Here is a 20,254-nt window from a genome sequence, read left to right as displayed (position 1 = left end):
GATTGATAGTTGAAGATAATTGTTGGCGGATTTCTTTATTATCTGGTTTATCTGTTTGACGTCAAATTGGTCGATATCGGCCACCGATATTATCGTGCATCCCTCTTTTTTTATGACCACTAATTTGCAGAAATTCACTCGGTGTGGAACTTATTGCCCACAAAAAAAGTGTATTTGTGGCGTGGTTATTTTACGACCAAGACATAGAAATAAGAAGAATAGAAAATTACTATTAATTTCAAGCAATTTCAAGGAAAAAAATGCTATAATGTCTTTCTTAATCCCTGGGCGTTATTTGTCCATTTTCTGTTTTTCTGTTTTTCATCAACGAAAAAGCATTTGAAAAAAAATACACTAGGGACCTGACATTTTACCAGGATTGTTTAAAAATGTAGAAGTTCAAATTGGCGCCATGCTGTAATTTATAATTATTACCAAACAGGAGGGAGAGATTCACACGAAGTTGTTGTAATAATGCCCGATTTTGGCTCATTGACTCCCATTATAAATCACGGTTTTTGATATGCTGTAAACCTGATGTGTTATAATGCATTTTCCGTGATTACTGATGCAATCGCTTCTTTGACGAGTCATAAACATGAAAATAGAGGAATTTGTGTGTTTAGAGTGTTAACACAAAAATCCACTAGGTGGCGTCAAAGGCTAATAAATGAATACAAAATGCATGCATAAAAAAAATCTATTGTTATGACTTATGGACTTGTTTGAGCCTCTAACTATGTCATATGAAATATATAAATTATTATTTTATTTTATATATATATATATATATATATATATATATACAGCATAAGTTAGTCTTGCTATTAGCATAATACTGCTATTGTTGTCCATAGGGGGCATTAAAATAATAAATAAAAATAAAAACTATAAATGTGTAGATAGGTGCCACTGAACATTTTGAATGGTTGAAAGTGAAAAAAAAATATTTATAAATGACTAAGTTATCTCACTTCAAAGGAAATGACGGATTTTGGCAAAATTACAAGAGTTTGTGCTATTCGGAAAACTGCCATTGTGTGAAAACTGGGCATGCAGAAAAAATTCTATTGTTATGACTTATGGACTTATTCAAGCCTCTAAATATGTCATATGAAATATTCAAACTAGACCTTTATTTTACATATATATACAGCATAGTTAATTTTGCTGTTAGCATAATACTGCTATTATTGTCCATAGAGGGCATTAAAAAAAAACATTTTTTTAAAAACTATATATGTATAGATAGGTCTGATGCCAGTGAACATTTTGAGCGGTTGAAAGTGAAAAAAATATTCATAAATGACTAAGTTATCACACTTCAAAGGAAATGCCAGATTTTGGCAAAAATTACAAGAATTTAATCAAACTATAATAACGCCCAGGGGGTTAAAAATGTTCTGTCACTGTTTTTTAGTCCTAGTACTAGTGTTATTGGTACTTGGTATCAATATCGGTCACTGCTTTAGAATTGAGAACTGGTATCAGTCTGGAAAAAATAGTGGTATTGAACATCCCTGTATTCTACTGTATATACTGTATGCATTTAAAGAAAATTTTAAATAAAAAATAAGATAAAAAATCTCAACATAATGTATTTTACCACTAGTGTCATTTCCATCCACATGATCCACACATCACATCACTGTCCATAACTCATAATTTGGCCAGGAAATCCCTACTATTGTTGTTGGGCTTCACTTCCTCCTAAACCTTGTCCCTATTTTTCAATTATAATTGATCAATTCCAGGTCACGGTATTCCAATTTGTAATTCTCTGTAGGTTCATGCGAGATTAACAGCATGCTGGTGATTCCGAAACTCTCATGTAATGATATACTGTGCACACACATACATAATGAGATAAAGGCCATCAATTGTGTCCAGCCAGGTCTGACATGGACAGGTCAGTGCTTCTTGCTTGACGTCAGACACATCCATCACCAGTAATCACACAACGTGCTGGCCTGCCGCTGTGACGTGATGAGCTGCTATAAATCTCTGCTCGTTTCCATTCACCAGTCGAAAACCTGCTTACGCCTACCATTCAACATGCAATTGCCAGTCCAACTAACTCGATGGAAATAAAGATATGTATTATTGATTTGGAAATGCAATAGGGATCCAGGAAAATAAGCGGGGTGCTGGGATATTGAATGTATTTATAGACGCCAGTGTATGCAGCATCCGTCAGGCAAACAGAAAGGGACACCTCACTAAGAGAATTGTTGTGATGGAAAGGAGAGAGGGGGAAAACTGATTCAGTATGGGTGGAGGTGCTGTTGCACTAAGTAGGTCAATAAATGATCGCACAGGTCCTCTGGTTGGTACAGACGAAAATAGTTGCACCCTGGCTCACCTCGAGACAGCACCTAACATGGACTTGTGTGAATTAATCCTTTGTTATAGACGTGGTGAGGCACTTGTGTTGAGCTGCCTACGTCAAAGGATCAGACTCATGGGGATCGTTCAAGTCACGCTCTCTTTGCTTTCACTATGACGACCAACAGTATGCGTGCCATCTTCATTTCCTTGCTCTCAAGAGCCACAGGCAGGTACTAAGGATGTAATGATAACTGCAATATTGTGTGTGATATCACGATATTGAAATTGTTACAATATTGTCGTCGTCATGTCACAATATTAACTCATTTGCTCCTAAAAACGTATAAATATGTTCTATTTTAAATATTACCATGTCCCAAAAACGTATTTATATGGGTTTTTTATGTTTGTATTATGCTAGAGCATACAGAAGGCTTTGAAGCAGCCTCTGAACTGAAGAAAAAACTTAAAGCAATGTAAGTTATTACCAAAACAGCCAGCAGGTAGCAGCAGAGTATAAGAGATCAACCTGGGCCATGTTGCAACAAGCGTTTTTTCCCAGTGTTTTAAACAGATTTGTGCATAATGATGAAATGTAGCTATATTCTAGTGCTAATTGCTTAAAAAAACGGAAATAATAATAATAATAATAATAATAATAATAATGAATATACTAATTATTATTAAAACTGAAACAGATATAAATATACTTTTTTTCCTGATGAAAGAAGAGACTCTAATCTTTCTTTTGGTAGGTTCCATGTTTTTATAGCAATAGAACACAATATTCTGTCACGATCCAGTAGAACAGCCGGCCGGGAGTGAAGGGGGTTGCTTCAGTGAAAATGGCTGGAAGTGATTGAGTTAAAAGCAGCACCTTTGTTCAAAAGATGAGGCTGTATTACATTTGTGTAGTTATATCACCCTCTGGTGGTTAGTTTATTAGTGTATTTTAATTTTTAATTAGGTATGTTTTGGCCACTGCGGTGATTATCCCTCATATAAATCAGTCATACCAGCAAATATATTCCCTTTTTTTTTTTTTTTTTTGCAATATCGTGAGGTTTACATCATGATATTTATTGTATTGTTATGTTTGGATATTGTTACACCTCTAGAAGGTACCTCAAAATTTGAAAGACCCAAAAGGATACACAATTCAGAAATTGACCCACATTTGGTGGAAAAGCAGTTTGTCCCGAAAGTTGCCTAAAAAAGTAAAACTCCCATTATCCATTTAATGTGAGTCAATGAGTGTTTCATTTTTTTGCGGGGGTGGAGCTTTTTTTCAAACACTTTTGTTAGTTAAAGCAGGAAGGCGCTGATTCCACAAAACTGGTTTAATTGTTAACTCAAACCAGCATCGGTTCTCTGAGTTTTGTTGCCAAATGTGAAAAAAAACTGTTCGGTAATCAGTTGACAGTTTAGCTATGTAGGAGAAGAGTTGAGAGAGCTGTGATTGGTCAACTGCTAGTCACATGACATATGGACGCCATCTTGTTACTCTGCTGAGTTGGCTAAACTATCTATATATACGGCTCTGGTACCACTGCCCCCACCCCTCGTCAACAAATATTCACGGGCCAAATTTAGGTCCCATCTCTGATCACGTAAGAAGTCTCTTGGTGTTTTTTTAACCATTCTGTTCAGACTTCTTTCTTTTTATGACCAATTATAACACAATGGGAAAAAATACATGATGTTCATTGTTTGAGTTGAGAATTGCTACAAGTAGATTTTATTAGCAGAGGTGGGCAGTTTGTTGGGGCTGACAGACTGTCCGTCGTTGACCGACCCCCATTTTTCTGACGAATGCATACCTGTCAACTTGTACGTTTTATACGTATTTTATACGTTTTTTTACCATTTCAAATCATGTACGCCGTACACCGACTTTTGTACGGGGAAAAAAAAATGCGCTGACATGCGCATGCGTAGATATACATAGAGTAAATATCGTGGAAGCAAGCATGGAGGAGCCACCTAGTAAGAAACGAAGAACTCAAGGATCGGGTCGACACCAGAAAGAATGGGAGTTACTTCAAGGTGAATATGCTGGCTGGATTAAAGCATCGTTAAGAGGCACTCAATTCTCATTCTGTGTCCCTTGCAATAAAGACGTGAAAGTTGCTGCGAGTGGATTTTACGATCTGGGTTAGGGTTAGCCCTAACCCTAACCCTTTTACGAGCGGGTTTTCAGCCATGTGAGGAAAATTCATACAGAGTACAGAAAGACAATGGGAACAGACACTCTTACTTCTTTATTACAGATGAAATTGAACTGTGACAACTGTTGTTCACAAGTGAGACCCTCATTAGAGCAGATAAAGTCTGCTAAATCATGCACATTGGCTTACAATAGGAAGCACTGAAGGCACAGTTTATTGCATTGTAAACTTTTTAAATTGAATAAAAGACTTTGTATGCAAATTACCTTTGTTATTTCTATTACACTGTCTGGTTACCGCGAGTAAACATGCGTCGTACGGTGTTTGTAAGGTTTTTTTGGGGTTTGTAAGGGGAATCATAATCATTTATAAGGGCATTTATCGGCAGAGGTTGACAGGTATGCGAATGGCGAAACTTAAAAAAAAGTGGTGGACGTGTGTTAAATTAATACATAGAATAAATATTACCCAAATGTAAATAAATGAAAATGCAAATTAGCAACAAATTCATGTGTTAAATTTAGGGCCCGACCGATTAATCAGCCGATTATTGCCCTTTAAACATCGGCCAAAACAATCGGCTAATTGGGCCAAATGGCCGATTAATTTCCCCTAACGTTATCATTGAAGAAAACCGAAGTTTCCTATGCTGCAAATGTAACCTGAATGCACCATTTTGTTTGCGTGGCATTAGCAACTAACAAGTGTGTAGTGTATGTTATTCTGGTTATTCTGTTGTCCCAAAGCGTCCTTTAAGCTGTTTAATGACACCCCAGTTGGAGTTAACTGTAAAACTAAACACACAACACTAATAATTACATCCAATGTATATTTAAATACAAAACGTTCTTCGTTATAATTCGGGGTAATATTCCGAGAAAAAACTCTTTATAAAGTGGCAAATTTGCCACTATAAACTTGCAAATTTTCAAGTTTATAAAGTGGCAAATTTGCGAGAAAAAACACCTCAAAAACTTACAAGAAATACATGTAGCGTACTACTCGGATTTTTGTGCCAATACTTTTCTGTCTGGTTTTCAAATAAGGAGATAGTAATTGCTTTAGCAGAGATTAACCATATGATGTTAAGCATTCGCTCTTATAAGCGTTGGGTACGGCCAGCGACATAGATGCCTCGCTTTGCGAAGGCCCACATCCTTATGTATCCAGAATTATTATTTACACATTCATACATTTTGTTTTTTTGTTTTGTTTGTTATACAAGTACCAGTAGTTAAGTTGATGTGTAAAATCTGCTGCTCTCCGTCATTCACTTGCATTTACCTTAAGTATGCTAGCTTCTGATTGGTTATCTGTTAGTCAGCTGATAGGGGACCAGGAAGTGTTGTCGCTCTAGCTGTATGACAAGTAAAATTTAAATTAAGAATTAATCTGTCTCCATCCTACCTTTTCATTTTATAAACAGTATCCCATTAACCACCAACGAATCCTTACATTAGACTTATAGCTAGGCTATGTGTATTTGTCGTAAGTTTCTGAGTTTTTTTCTCGCAAATTTGCCACGTTGTAAACTTGCAAATTTGCCACTTTATAAAGTGACAAACAATCGTATCAAACTAGCTGTTCAGATTACTCAGCAAAACAAGTTTCTATCAAATTATAAGTAATATTAATCCAATTGTCCATGTTGTATTCTGCTGAATCTGTTTAGGGCTGTGGGGACTTGGGCCTATCTCAACTGACTTTATAGGAAAAAGCCATACCACACCCATGACTGGTTGAAAGTCTCAACTGTTGGCAACAAAAGTGAATACACCCCTTAGTGAAAATGTCCAAATTGTGCCCTAAGTTTCAATATTTTGTCTGGCCACCATTATTTTCAAAAAATGCCTTAAAGCCATGGAATTCCCATGTGCTTAAGAAAAAATAAATAAAACATTGCCTGTACGATTTGAAATGCAGCCAAGATTTGAGGTCGACCAGTGTACTGAAACTAATTGTTTGACCTTCAAGGTTTCACTGTATCACGCATGTAACATATTAAGCGTTAATTCATCCCTTTTCTGTCAAGAATAAACAGTTGCTCAAAGCCTCCATTCAAAGCCACATTACAATAGAGATCAATTAAAACTTTGAACAAACCATGCTGCTAACAGACTGGTGTGGCAGCCATACGATTAAGTGCTTTATTACGCTTTATGAGCTCCACACAAAGCCAAAGAGCATAAAGCAGCTCTTTTCATGAGGGGAGCATGACTCTTTGTAAAGATCTGATGTGAACAAGCTAATTAACCTGGTTTCTCCTCCATCAGCCCCATGAGAGCGAGATGCCGTCTTTTGTCCTCTTGTGTGCGCGTGTGTGTACTAGTGTATGTTGGGCATCGCCACGCTCCAGAGAGGGCTGGGTGAAATCCGTGTCACTGCCTCATTTCTCCAAATTCATTAACACACGACTGTAACGACTGCAGACACAACACAGGACAGATGTCAGAATGAAGTCGGTGATAAATTTAGGTACAGATCAAATACCGAAAAGGCTTTCCAACCTTTTGTGATGATTTTGCATGGAAATGAGAGATGGAATGAAGGGAGGAGCGGTGCATTCGGTGGGGGGAAACGGGGGCACGGTGAATTTTAATCCACCAAAAAAAAACAAAAGCCGCCTCTTGCTTTCCATCTGAAATCCTTTCATCCTGTTTTCAAGGACGAAGGAATCAAAGACGAGATGCCTGTGAGAGTCGCACATAATGTTTCCACATTGACATAATTACCAGAATATAAAAGCTGCCTCAAATTGACACAGTGATCTGCTATCAAAATGTACTAATTAGGGATATAACGATAACGGCGATATTGCAATTATAAAACTGCCACAATATCATCGTTGTCATGTCACGATATTAATAGCAGAACATCTGTTTAAAAAAAAAAGTCAGACCCTCTGATGGCTAGTTTTTTAGTGCAGTTAAATTTTCACAAGGCATGTTTTGGCCCTTCTAGTTTTAAAATCCACGCTAATGGTCAGATGAAGGGGAACGTAATATGCTTGTGAACCGAGTCAAAATGTGGAGGAACTCAATGTGTCCGTGCATTAGCAGCAAGTGAGTGCCTCAATATGAACTCATTCACTCCCAGCCATTTTCACTGAAGCAACCCCCTCTGCTCCCGGCTATTTTACTAGATGGTGACTGATTTTGCAAGGCCCACAGAATATTATATTCTATTGCTATAAAAACATGGTGCCTACCAAAAGAAAGCTTAGCGTCGCTTCTTTCAACAGGAAAAAAGTATACTTGTATCTGTTTTTGTTTTGAGGCAATTAACATTAGAATATAGCTAAGTTTCATCATTATTCATAAACCTGTTTAAAACAGTGGGGAAAAGAGCTTGTTGCAACATGGCTCTTTGATCTCTTATACTCTGCTGCCACCTGCTGGCCATTTTTTTGTAACAATTACCATTGCTTTAAGCGAACTCTTCAGGTCAGAGGCTGCATCAAAGCCTTCTGTATGCTCTAGCATAAAAAAACAAACAAACTTAGAAATACGTTTTTGGAATCATGGCAATATTTAAAATAGAACATTTTTATAAGTTTTGGGGAGTAAATGAGTTAAGTGTTATTAGAGCTTGTAGGTGTACTGTTATGTACAAAAGCACAATGTTGTGCTTTTTTTCTTTTTTAGTATGAGTTCTTTTTTTTCTTTTTCTTTTTTACAATATTGTGACCTTTTTTATATCGCCAACCTCCCCAAAATATCATGATAATTATCGTATCGTGACCTTCATATCGTGATAATATCATATCGTGATGTTTGGATATCGTTACGTCCCTATAGTACTAATGCAACCAATAGTTGAGTTCAGAGAGGTCAAACCTTGTTCAGCTTTCTGGCTAGCAGCACAAAAGAATCACGCATAGCTGACCAAGAAATCGCAGAAGAGCTGAGAAAAAAAATGAGCCTCCTCGGGTCCACTTGCATAAATTCCCATTAAATTTTCATGGGGTTGCAGACTTAATAAGAAGCTAATCAGGGCACGAAAACAGCTGCTGGTAAGGAGTGCGACTTTCCCCCAAGTTCACAGCTTGCCATTAAGCCCCCACCCCCTATCACCCCCATACTCGACTGGCACTATGTGGCGAGGCGAGGTGTTATGAACGTTTGCTGGTGAATAATGGATGGGACCTGGGGGTATGGTGGACTAAGTCTTTTCATGCCGGGGTCCTAAAGTGTAGCCCCGGGCTGTTTGCTTTGGCACAAGCAAGCTGAGCTGCTGCTGCGTTCACAAGCGGGAGCAATAAAGATTGTGAGCTCTCTGATACGCGGTCTGCCTCAATATTCAGTCCGACGAAGGCGTCACATCACACACTACCTTGTAGTCGTATGAATAAGCTGTGAAAATGAGAGAAAGTGGGGGGCAGGGGAGAGATGGTGGAAAGGAATACGCGCCCTACTAAGAGATCGTCAGGTCATTGTTCCGTAAAGGAACAAAAATCAATACCAAAGCAGACATTAGGTTAAAGTCCTGCCTCACAGCAAATAAGCTATTTAGATCGTCTTTTTTCTTTTGTTTTTACCCTTCTAGTATGGAGGATCAAAACTGCCCAAATTACAAATAAAATAATGATTAAATAAACACAGATATAAACAAATATAATTAAAAAATGTAATCCCAAAAATAAAAATAAATGGAATTAAAAACCCCAAAAAATATTCATAAATAAATCCAAATAAATTAAATAAATAAGAATAAATATAAAATTAAATGTTGAAATAAATACAAAAATAAATATATGAATAATACAAAAAATACATATAAATAGAAGGCAGTTTGCAACAGCGAAGCCCAACCCAAGACACGCTTAGAACCGCCCCTTCATATGAATAACATTTTGACCCGAGAGACCGTCTGCAGCATGAAATGAATAAATGTAAGAGCAGAGAGTTTTTATTTATTGATTGATATTTAATTCTATTAAAAAAGAAAAACATTAAATTCAAGATGTCAAATTTAGCTGTTTAGATTATAGGATTACAAGTTTAAGCCAATACCTTATTTTACACATGAACCATGTAAAAATAAGAATGTTTGTGTTCCTAAATCCTAAATGGCTATACTAGACATTTTGAATTGATTTTTTTTTAATGGGGGGAAAAGCGCTTTAAAAAATAAATGAATGCAAAGTACTATTTATCTTTTTTTGCTGATCCGAAAAACGATTCTATCCGCGACTCAAATCGGTGAACCGATCCGAACCGTGACTTTTGTGATCCGTTGAACCACTAATATATATATATATATATATATATACATATATATATATAGTTTTTATTTCCATTTATATATATATATATTTTTTTTTTAATTATATTTTTTGCATCTGTTTTTATTTTCACTTGTATTCATTTATTTATTTATTTAGTCATTTATTTATTATTTTATTTTGGCAGCTTTGGTCCTCCATACTTAGGTCATGAGTATTAAATTGATCACTGGTCTGTGTTGTGAGAGAACTACAATAAGTCAGTGTACACATTAACAGCCAGACATGCAGTCATGAATCCCATCCAGGCGCCATTAGCGATGGATGTGTCATCTGCAGGTGGCTGCTGCTGCTGAATTTGGCAAATGAGACCATAATGTCATCTTCCTCCATTGAAATAACGGCGACGTTCTGACGGGAAGCGCCTAAAGTGACTGCCAATGTATAGTTACTGACATGTCGTCTCATCAGTGTAACTGCCCACACACTCAGCCAGGCATGGGATTGCTGCAAGGCAAAGGTCAGTGCCATTGACATCATTAAAATGTGACATCATTACAGGCTCTTACTGCTCTGGGCAAGCACTGGTTGATGGTGGCAGGAGGTGGGGGGGTTCCCCCCAAGCTCGCTTACCACTCATCAGAGACCTGTCTATCTCTGTGTGTATGTGTGTGGTCTGATGGAACATGTGTGTGAATCATGAGGATGGGACGTAGACCCAGACACCTGCTCTGATCGTCTTTGGCTGTAGTCTGACTTCATATCACTTAGGGAAAGCAAGCAAAGGGCAAATACACGCCCACTCGTGATATATGAGCTGTGACAATCATAAATTGTAGCAATAAAATGTAACAAAAGCAGACTTGGCGTGCTTAAAAAGCACAGATGGGCCACAGGCTGGCCAGTCGTTTACAACCAGTGTCCTTCTCATCCACTTTCTCGATACAACAAGGAAAAGACTGCGACTCGTTTGAAGGTGTCAGATGGAAGCACCAAGTGGAAGAAGCTCCAGTTTTTCATCTCAGCGCAAACAAAGATATCCATCACGTCAACCCCCCACTTCACACTCCCCTGCTCTGTGTGCATGTGGGAGCCCAGTCAGCTAGTACTCAGCGACATTCACATGAAAACGCTGCATTTCAACCTTTGTCACTGCTGTAGCCTCAGTGTGGCCTCTGATACACCCAGCAACAAAATCCATTGATCAAAAACGCACCAAACAAAGTCACTATGATCCTAAATTTACTTATGCTGCATTTAAAGAGACAGTGTGTATAATTTTTTTGATTTATCAATTTTCATTCATTTTAAAAACCCACGGTTAATGTCAATAATATGAAAAATTATATGTTCTAACTAGGGGTGTCAGGCGATTATTATTTTTTTAAGTGTAATTAATCGTAAGACTTCAATAGTTAACTTACGATTAATCACAAATTTTATGTTATGTTCTAAATGTACAACAAAATGTACAATACAATATTTCATACTCATAATTTTCATACATAACATACTCATAATAGTCATACAAAGTGGATTTTATTTTAAACTAATAGAAATATGGCTGCATCTTTTAGCCATTGATACAGTAATTTCATAATTCATAAAATTGAGTTAAAATTAGAAAGACGTACTGTACTGTAAAAACGAGTGTGATTGATTTGTGTTGAGGTCACTTTCTGCCACTAGATGGCATAATTGCATTTGTAAGACATTGGTGACAGCACACTGCATTTTTCTTAAGAGCTATCTAATCTTTACCTTGAAGTAACGTGTGAGATTCTGCACATTTTAAAACTGTAAAATACAACGTGATTGCAGTCTCCCCAAATATATGCATTATTAAATTTATTACTGCTACATTTTGGCATGGACGTGTCTGCTGTGTTGCGACTGGAATTCACCCAGTACATAATTTGTTTTAACCCTCATCTGTAACACTTTGAGATTTCTTTGAAATGTAAAGTGCATTACAAATTAAACATATTATTATAATAATAATTATTATTATTATAATTATTATGGGCTTTTCAAGTAAGGCGGTCATTATCGCGAAAAAAATAGTGCCGTTAAAGGAACTTTAAATTAACTTAAAATTAGCGCACTCATTTTGACATCCCTAGTTCTATCACATCAACATACATTTTTAAATATAATCATTTATATTATATTAGAATTTATATTACATAGGTTGCGCCACACCTGCCAGGAGGCTGACATGTTTCGCTGCCATCTTTCTGCAACGACTACCCGAAGGAGAAGAACTTCGAGAATGTAGTAATTAGTGTGGTCTTTCTGAGGCACCGCAGTGTGCAAGCTTCAATATGCACGTGCTTCAAACTGTATGAAAGGCAGTCTATTTACCATTTAGGTTATTGCATTGTTTTAGTTCGCCACTAGATGGCAAAAAATTATACACACTGTGTCTTTAAAGTGAAAAATTGTAAGAAGCTGCAGTGTGTTGATATCAATTGAAAACATCATGAAAAATATTGCAGAAAAAGTGTACTGTATATATAATGTATAGAGTATAAAAGATCTTCAAAAACACAATTAAAAATGATGCATGACAATATAGCCCATTTGGTTAATTGCTGCAAGTTAAAGTTATTATTGTTATTATATCCAGCATCCCACCTCAGCCATCAAAATGTACAAATCAATCTGCATACATAATTAGTTACTATAGAGGCAGCACAGACCTAACAAGACGAACGATTTGATTAATTAATGAATGCCTTTAACTGAACTTAAATTAATGTTTTTATGTTGAGCAAGCAGCTTGCCGAAGTGATTGGTGGAACATGGGGGAACTATTAACCATCAACCAGCTAACAGGCAGATAATCAAGAGGCTGATGCGTGGTCAGCGAGGATAACACGCACGCACACGAACACGAAAGAACAGCCATTATTAGTCTGAAGCGGCAATAACAGCGATTCTTCAATTAAGAGAGCGAGAGAGGGAGGGGGAGAGGGAGAGAGAGAGAGAGAGAGAGAGAGTGTGTGTGAGAGAGAGAGAGAGAGATTTGACATTCATTGGTTTTAATTTGTATGAAAGCAAAATGATATAAATGATTCACCACTCTATTTTATCAACGCTGAAGCAATGGGCAGGCTGTATCCATAAATCCGTATCAGTAGTTGGGACAAATGTACACTTTCATCTTTTCTTTCTTCAAAATATGGCATTCATTTTTTCAGGAGCTAACGGAATCACATGTTCACAATGAACTGATTGGAAGATTTATTTGCTTAGGCTGTTGTCCACCCAGATTAAAGCCCGGCTCGTCCTAAAATAACCTGCCAGGACTGCACCTCATCATCTCCAATCTTCCACCAGGCAACTCCTTGAACCTTGTGTCATATGACACAAAGAATAAGTAATTGCCTAAATGTTTTAATTGATTCATTCATCACTCCCGCTGTTTGGAAAGAACCTGATATTAAAATACCTTCCGTTGCATAGTTGTGGTCGCGAAGAAAGCTGCTGTTAATTTTGCGGGTGTCGCTCTCCTCCTCCATTGATAAATCGGCTGCTTCGAGATCCTGACAGCGGCAGACCTCTCTCCCATCCTGGCCCGGTACCGTCAGCAGGCGGGCCGTGGAACCAGCGGGGCGCTTGTCATGGCTTCAGATCTGCGGTTGGAACGACTGCGATCAAATAGTCGACTCACTCAGGTGATGTCCCTCCCACGTCAAGACGCATCAAACGGTGCCGGGTGGCGCTTCTAGTAGTTTTTCTTCGTCAATGGAAATGCTTTTAAATATCGTCCTTTGCGTCACGTCCAATGAATGTTGCGCGAGCAAAAGAGAAAAAGAGGAAAATGTCAAGTGAAGGTGCACCGGCGCAGTCGTAAATCTCCCCTCAAGGATTTGACTTGAGGTCTACGATGGCTCTGCTGCCCCCTCCCAGAGCCAGCGGGGCGGGCGGGATTATGCGTCAACGCAGCTTGCTCGCGTCTGTCTGTATTGCCAAGTTCGCCGCCTCTACGGTGGTTCCGTTGCAATTCCTCCCAATCGAACGCGATCGTCTCGTTCTCATTCACGGAGCTGACTCACTGAACACGCACGTAAACGCACGCACGCCCAAGCAGAGGAAGGCCCCTCCTATGCAGGCTGGGAATACGCTGCAAATGTGACGCTCGTGCAAAATCAAATATGCTGATGATGACCACTAGTCACGATTGCGCGTGTTAAAATGACAGCAGCTTTATAGTCTGGTAGCAGGTTGCCTCTTAAACCCCGTTATAACATTTCTTCTACCCCTTTGCAGGGGCATCTACTGTCACTGCACGTTCTACAATTGACTAGTAGCTAATGACATTTAAAAATTAACATTCATTACGGAAAATCTGAGGAAGAGATGCAGTGTCAGTATACAATTAGGGTCTAATTTTTTGGGGTCAAATGTTGATGTTTTAAAAGCACCTTAATATGGTGATGTATGGACTTTTAAATGTACCTTAGCTTTGTGTTCACTTGGTTTACATACTGTAACATACAGTACAGTATGAGAACTAAATGCAACACTGCTTAGGTTTTTGGTAAACAGTAATACATTTAAAAACTTAAACATGAAACATCAACATTGTATAATAATTAGTTTGTCTTGTACCAGCAAATGAAGGATACAGTCAAGTGCAAGAGTAACATTTTAAGCATATTATGAAAAAAAAAAAACATTCTAATAAAATTGGCTCCAAAAGATTTGGGAGTGTCTGTTTAAATGCTGCTTCGATTTGTATTTGTATTTCCACTGGCCAGAAGTTGAGCTGTTTGTTTACAAGCTAGACATGTGACACTGCAAAGAACGTGAGGCAGTTACACTTCTTGTTCCTTACCTAATATGTTCTCTGTGGGGACCCTAATAATCACCCCATTATATTAAATTAGACCCCAGCATACTCACGGATCAGCACCCATAGGTGCACCTACTTGATTTAATGTTTTTTTTGTTTTACATTTTTCTATATTTTTGGTGGGATGTTTGGAAGGCAACCCTTGTTTTTTGCGGGGATGTTTATTGTAGGTTGCTTCTTTTATTTCAAGAAATGTTTTTGGAGGGGAGGGGAATAAAAATGCGTATTTTTTTAATGCATTTCTGGCCAACAAGATGGATTTTTGCATCTGCTCTCTGTCTCCGCGAATAACAGGTGTCCACTGGAGAATTATAATTGCCTCTGTATTTACTTTTGTATTATCATTTTTTTACAGCTACATATGGACAGAACTTGATTGTGAGTGGTTCTGGGTGTCAATATGTGCGCTGTGATGCACTGGAGGGCAGTTGATGACGATGTTGTCAAGTTTTATCCTAAAGTCAGCTAGGATATTTTCCAGGTCACTAAGATCCGGCTCAGGATAAGATGGTGCTGGGCCGAAAGATCATAAGTTGCAATTCGGTAAATTTCAATTTTTTTCTAAAATTTTACATTTTGACTCAGTCCACGTGTGAGTGTTATTTTGACGGATTATTGACCTATCTAAAGTGTTGAAAATGTCTTGCTTTGATGATACAAAGTGAATGGTTGAACAAGCATGCCATTTTTGGGGGCTCCTGAGAAGTGACAGTTTTGGAAGTAAAGGTTTTGACCCTACGCCAGCGATTTAGAAAATGGATGGATGGGTGGGACTGGTTTAAGGAAAGCAATTTATTGTTATGTACACAGCAAAAACAAAGTTCACACTATGCAATGAAACTTTTTTTGCTTGCTTACCTCCCTAGTGAAAAGTATAGTTATCGATGCAAAAAAAAAGACATTTAAACAATCACATCTGTTACAAATACAGATTTAAGATTCTTATGTCTTGTGTTCCGGTCTTTCCACACCAAAATCATCCAAGCATGCCTTTGTGCAGTCGAGCTGGAACAACAACAACAAAAACAAAAAAGGCCCACCACAAACGGTTCCCATAAGAGTATAGAATCTTTTAACCTCTTTTGGTCAAGATTTCAGATTCAGTGGTAACAAATGGGTCTAGTCAAATAATCTGATGTATTCATTGAGTAATACGTTGTGTTCCAATAAAAAAATAATAATAATAAAACCTGCAGACTAAACTGTAGAGTAGTTGAAAACGGAAAACTTCTAACACACTGATATGAGTAGCACTTTCATTTCACATTTTGCAGAAGATGTGAATGGACGAGTATTTATTTTTGATAGCCACTAAAATATTAGAAGCATCTAGTGGTGCAATGGATTGTCATTGATCCGTGGTCGGTTCGGATCAGTCTCCATACTTCGGATCGCGCCCGATCAGCTAATTGGTTGGTGTGGGGGAAAAAAACAAAAACAAAGTGCGCATTCACGGTCGATATCATTCTGACATGTCAAGGAAGCTGAAACATAGTCAACGTAACACGCTAAGCCTAACTTCAAAATAAAGTTTACCAAATACAGTAATACATTGACGGCAATACAAATAGCCTTAGTACACTTTTACTTTGAAGTTGGCCCACGTTGTAGCGTGATGGCTAGCTTGACTTCCCTTTTTGACATTCATATTTTTGATTGACATTAAAGTTGCGTCAACCTACATCAACACAACGCTATCCCTAACTCATGTTCAATCGCTAATTTAGGATGCTAAGAAACCGCTAATTAATGACGCCGTCATTATGACGATTACGATACCGCAGAAGTCTCCGACGTGAGTGGCTAGCGGCTACCTGTTAGCATGACCAACGATAAATAGATGAAGACAAAGTACTATTTATCTTTTTTTTTTTTTGCTGATCCAAAAAACTATCCGATCCGAACCCCGACTTTTGTGATCCGTTGCTCCACTAGTAGCAGCCTTTTGTTAAATTTTCTTAAGAGACACACTGTACTCATTCAGAGGCGTGTATGCCTGATTTAGCAGGACAGGCAGTGTGTAACAGACACGGAGAAGAAGTGTTTGTTAAGAAAGGAGGATGCAGATTAAAAAAAAAAAACTAAGTAGCCCAGACGCTGATTAATTAGATTAGTTGGGCAGCCGTCTGCGCCTCTTCATAGAAAAATCTCATTTACAGTTTAATAACACGCAATGTGCCATCTCCTGGACGTAGCATAATCTTTGATGGCTCTTTGTGCATGTGAGAAAAGAATTAGCATGCGCGTCCCTGCTCTTATCTACTCACTTATACCTAAATCTCTCCGTTTGCACAAAGGGACTAGGTATCACCCCTTTTGCTCGCCCCCAGTGCACAGCAGCAGCAGTGGCAATAAAGGGATTGGGGAGCCCCCCACCCACCCTCTCTTAAATGCATTAGCTCTCTAATCCACAGGACCATTTGCACATCAGATCCTCTGCTCCACTTCTAATGGGAATCTGACTGTGAGGAAGGCAGGCTGTCAGTGCAAAAAAAGAAGAAAAGAAAAAAACACCTCCCTACCACCTTCCTACATATGCTATTTTACACACCATCAACCTGGACCTTCACTGGAATACATTACAGGGCATTATCCATGCAGGCAATAATGAAAGCTGTAGGAGAATTGTGAGGTTGTGTGCTTCCCTCTCTACAGTCCTCTGCTCCCCTAATGAAATTTGCAGAAAAACTCTCCCATCCTTGACCTCCCGGATCTGGCTGAGTGGTCCGCGGTGTTTCCCGTCTCTATCAATATTTAAACAGGATCTGCAAGGACAATAGGGATCCTCTGCCACTGAAAAGTCAGCTGAGTTACAGTTGAGCTGAACAACTGAATGGAATTGAAATCAGCTCGACAATGGGTTTAATGGTTTGGACGGTTCATTTTTGTCGGAGAAGAGAGGTTTGGTGTGTGACAGACAAATAAAGGGCAGGCGTGGTTGCCATAGGAAAATGGTGGAATGCTGCTTGGAGCCAAAGCCTGGGATCGATGCCGTCTCTCTCTGCACTTATGCATATATATTTCAATCAGATCTCCTGTTATCGATTCCACCCGCCCCTTTGTACTTCTCTTGAGCCAGTTCACAATGTGACGGCACAGAATGGCCACCGGACTAAAGGGAAGGCTCAGAACAATAACGCTGTTCCTCGTAAATTGGCCCCCTTACATGACCTAAGATCGATAACCATTTTCTCTTGAAGGACCTCAAGTTCTGCATCTCACGGCTCATTGCTCCTTCCCTCCCGTACTTGCTCATTGCCCTGCATGTCTTCTGGGTAAAGACCTGTGACAGCGCATCTATACGGCCCGGCCGCCGCGCTTCACACTTGCAGGAAATGCTCAGGGGGAGCACGCGAAAATTGGAAAGCGTGTCCTCAATTCTCCTCGACAAAGTGGGTTAAATTAGATTCTACCAGTTCAAATGTATAGGGACAATCACGGGGCAATGATATTTTAGTCATGCCCAATTGCTTTCCTTGATGTGTGGTAATTGCTTGACTCTGGGATGCCGGTGCAAGGGCCCTGTCTGCATACCAAGCAACATACGTGCACATCGTATGTAGGTAGGGGCATATCAGCACTGACAGCCCACATTCACTCAAGATTTCATTCAAGAGTTCATGCAACAAATCAATTTAAGAACCATGGGACTACAATAATAATGGCATATACTTTGCAAATGTAAAAACCAAGAGAGTGCAATCTACACTCATCAGTCACTTTTTTTTTTTTTTTTTTGGAGAGTTCAGTATTATTCATTCAGCAGCCTTCCCGAGTCAACATGTCATCATCATCGCTCTCTTTGTATGTGTGTGTGTGTGTGTGTGCACACGCGTGTGTGTGCGAATTTGTGCTCTTTAATTTACTTGAAATCTGTTAAAAATCCTAAACCCTTTACCTTAACCAGATACTTCAGAGTCCTGCCAGAGTTGTGACGTTGTCAGGAGACCAGAGGAAGGATCAAAGGAAAGAAAGATGAAACAACGTGAAATCCAACACCAACCAGACACCACCCTCCACCCACAGAGTTACAAATCCAGAATCTTTCACCAACCCCAGAAACCTCTAAATTCCAACAGATTAGGGAGACCTCAAAAGACCAGAGGAAAGACTAAAGGAAGGAAGGAAGGATAGATGAAGCAGAATTAGATCCACAACCACCAACCTCCACTGATTCAGCAACCAGTGGATGAAGCAAATTCTGTTTGAGTTTTAGTAGATGCTGTTGTAGTGGATCTGGCATTCATGGGAACCTCCAACAAAGAGGGGAGCCGTCAACCTCGGCAAGCACCCGGACTCACCAGTAACTTCATTAGGGACATATGTACAACTCATCCATCCATTTTAGCGCTTATCCTGCTCAAGACGAGTTGGAGTTTATCTCAGAAAGTTGCATGCATGTTTTTGGAATGTGGAAAGAAACTGAACAAAACCCATTCAAGCACTAGCAGAGCATGCAACCACTACACAAAAAGGTCTCAGCTCAGATTCGAACCAAGAACCATTAACAATGAGGCAGATGTAGTCTCTACATTGAACCCTGTATCAAATCTATCCATCCGCTCAGACACTCACATTCACATATAGATTATGAACAAGTTAGTCTTTAATGAACCTAATATGGAGTCTGGAGAAAACACACACAAGCTAACGTTATACACGAAGGCATGAGTTGAACCCAGAACCTATGGGCTGTAAAGCAGACAAGCTACAACTGTTTGTGTTGGCCATGTATACAGCAAAAAGTCCAGTGTTGAAATGAGTCCCACAGAGTTGATTTTAACCCTTGCTCAGAGTTTATATAGCAACACAGTTAAATTAACACTTTTAAAATCATTTTTATTTTATTTGTTTTACATTTTTAACACTGGTAGAGAGTATGTTTTTAAACCCACTAAGCAGAGTTAAATTAACACTACAGAAATAGAGAAGTAACTCTTCTCAGACACATTTGTTTTCCCTTTCTAGTCCCACCAGGAATCCACGATTATGGAATTTACCGCTGATTTCAAAGCCCATCGCGGAATTTAAAGCAGTCTATGCAATATTGGGGGAGGTGCAGAATATCATACACAACACGTGCGTGATGTGCACATGCAGATGCACAAAGCACAAGCACAACATCAGGTGACACCAGAGGTGGCAAATCCAGGTCCAGAAAGTAAAAACCATGCCACAGTTTGGCTTTAGCTCCTGATGCTAGCTAGCTAGCACCTGAAAGTAAAAACCCTGAAACAGTTTGGCTTTAGTCCCCGATGCTAGCTAGCTCCCTAGCAGGTAAACAAGCACCATGGGAGCTAGCTAGGGAGACAGCTAGCACCTGGGGCTAAAGCCAACCTGTGGCAGGGTTTTTACTTTCTGGATCTGGATTTGCCTGCTCTGAATGACACGCACAAAAGACGACGTCACACGACAGTGTTTACGGAAGTTAATATGTTCCCGCGTGTAGGGACACATCTTTTTATCATCTCATATCGACTGAGGAGCGATGCGGGAGGAGGGAAAATTATTTTGGGGATTTATGGACACGTCCACTAAAGATGACGTTACGTTGCCGGTGTTCGCCAGTGATAAGCAAGGAAAAAAGGAGGAGGAATAAAATGGCGCCAATTTTCTCAAACTGGAGGAGTGCAGGTGCGAAGGTGGAGTTGATCTAACACTTTGCAGAGTTAA

The 20,254-nt window shown here is 39.0% G+C and overlaps 1 protein-coding gene across 2 annotated transcripts in view; it reads right to left on the bottom strand.

Annotated features, from left to right (window-relative positions):
* The window catches only part of ppp2r2ba (protein phosphatase 2, regulatory subunit B, beta a), a 63,101-nt gene that overhangs the window by 18,762 nt on the left and 24,085 nt on the right, over positions 1-20,254 (bottom strand). Inside the window, exon 1 of one of the 2 annotated variants that reach the window (XM_077578235.1) lies at positions 13,175-13,809. The exons of the other annotated variant lie outside the window; for it this stretch is intronic. Coding sequence (XP_077434361.1) covers positions 13,175-13,244 — 70 coding nt within the window. The 5' untranslated portion in view covers positions 13,245-13,809. Of the gene's footprint in view, positions 1-13,174; positions 13,810-20,254 lie in introns of those variants that run through there. 2 annotated transcript variants of the gene reach the window in all.

This window comes from Vanacampus margaritifer, chromosome 10 (genome assembly GCF_051991255.1).
Source record: "Vanacampus margaritifer isolate UIUO_Vmar chromosome 10, RoL_Vmar_1.0, whole genome shotgun sequence".
NCBI lineage: Eukaryota > Metazoa > Chordata > Actinopteri > Syngnathiformes > Syngnathidae > Vanacampus > Vanacampus margaritifer.
This window is presented reverse-complemented; position numbering and strand designations above follow the sequence as displayed.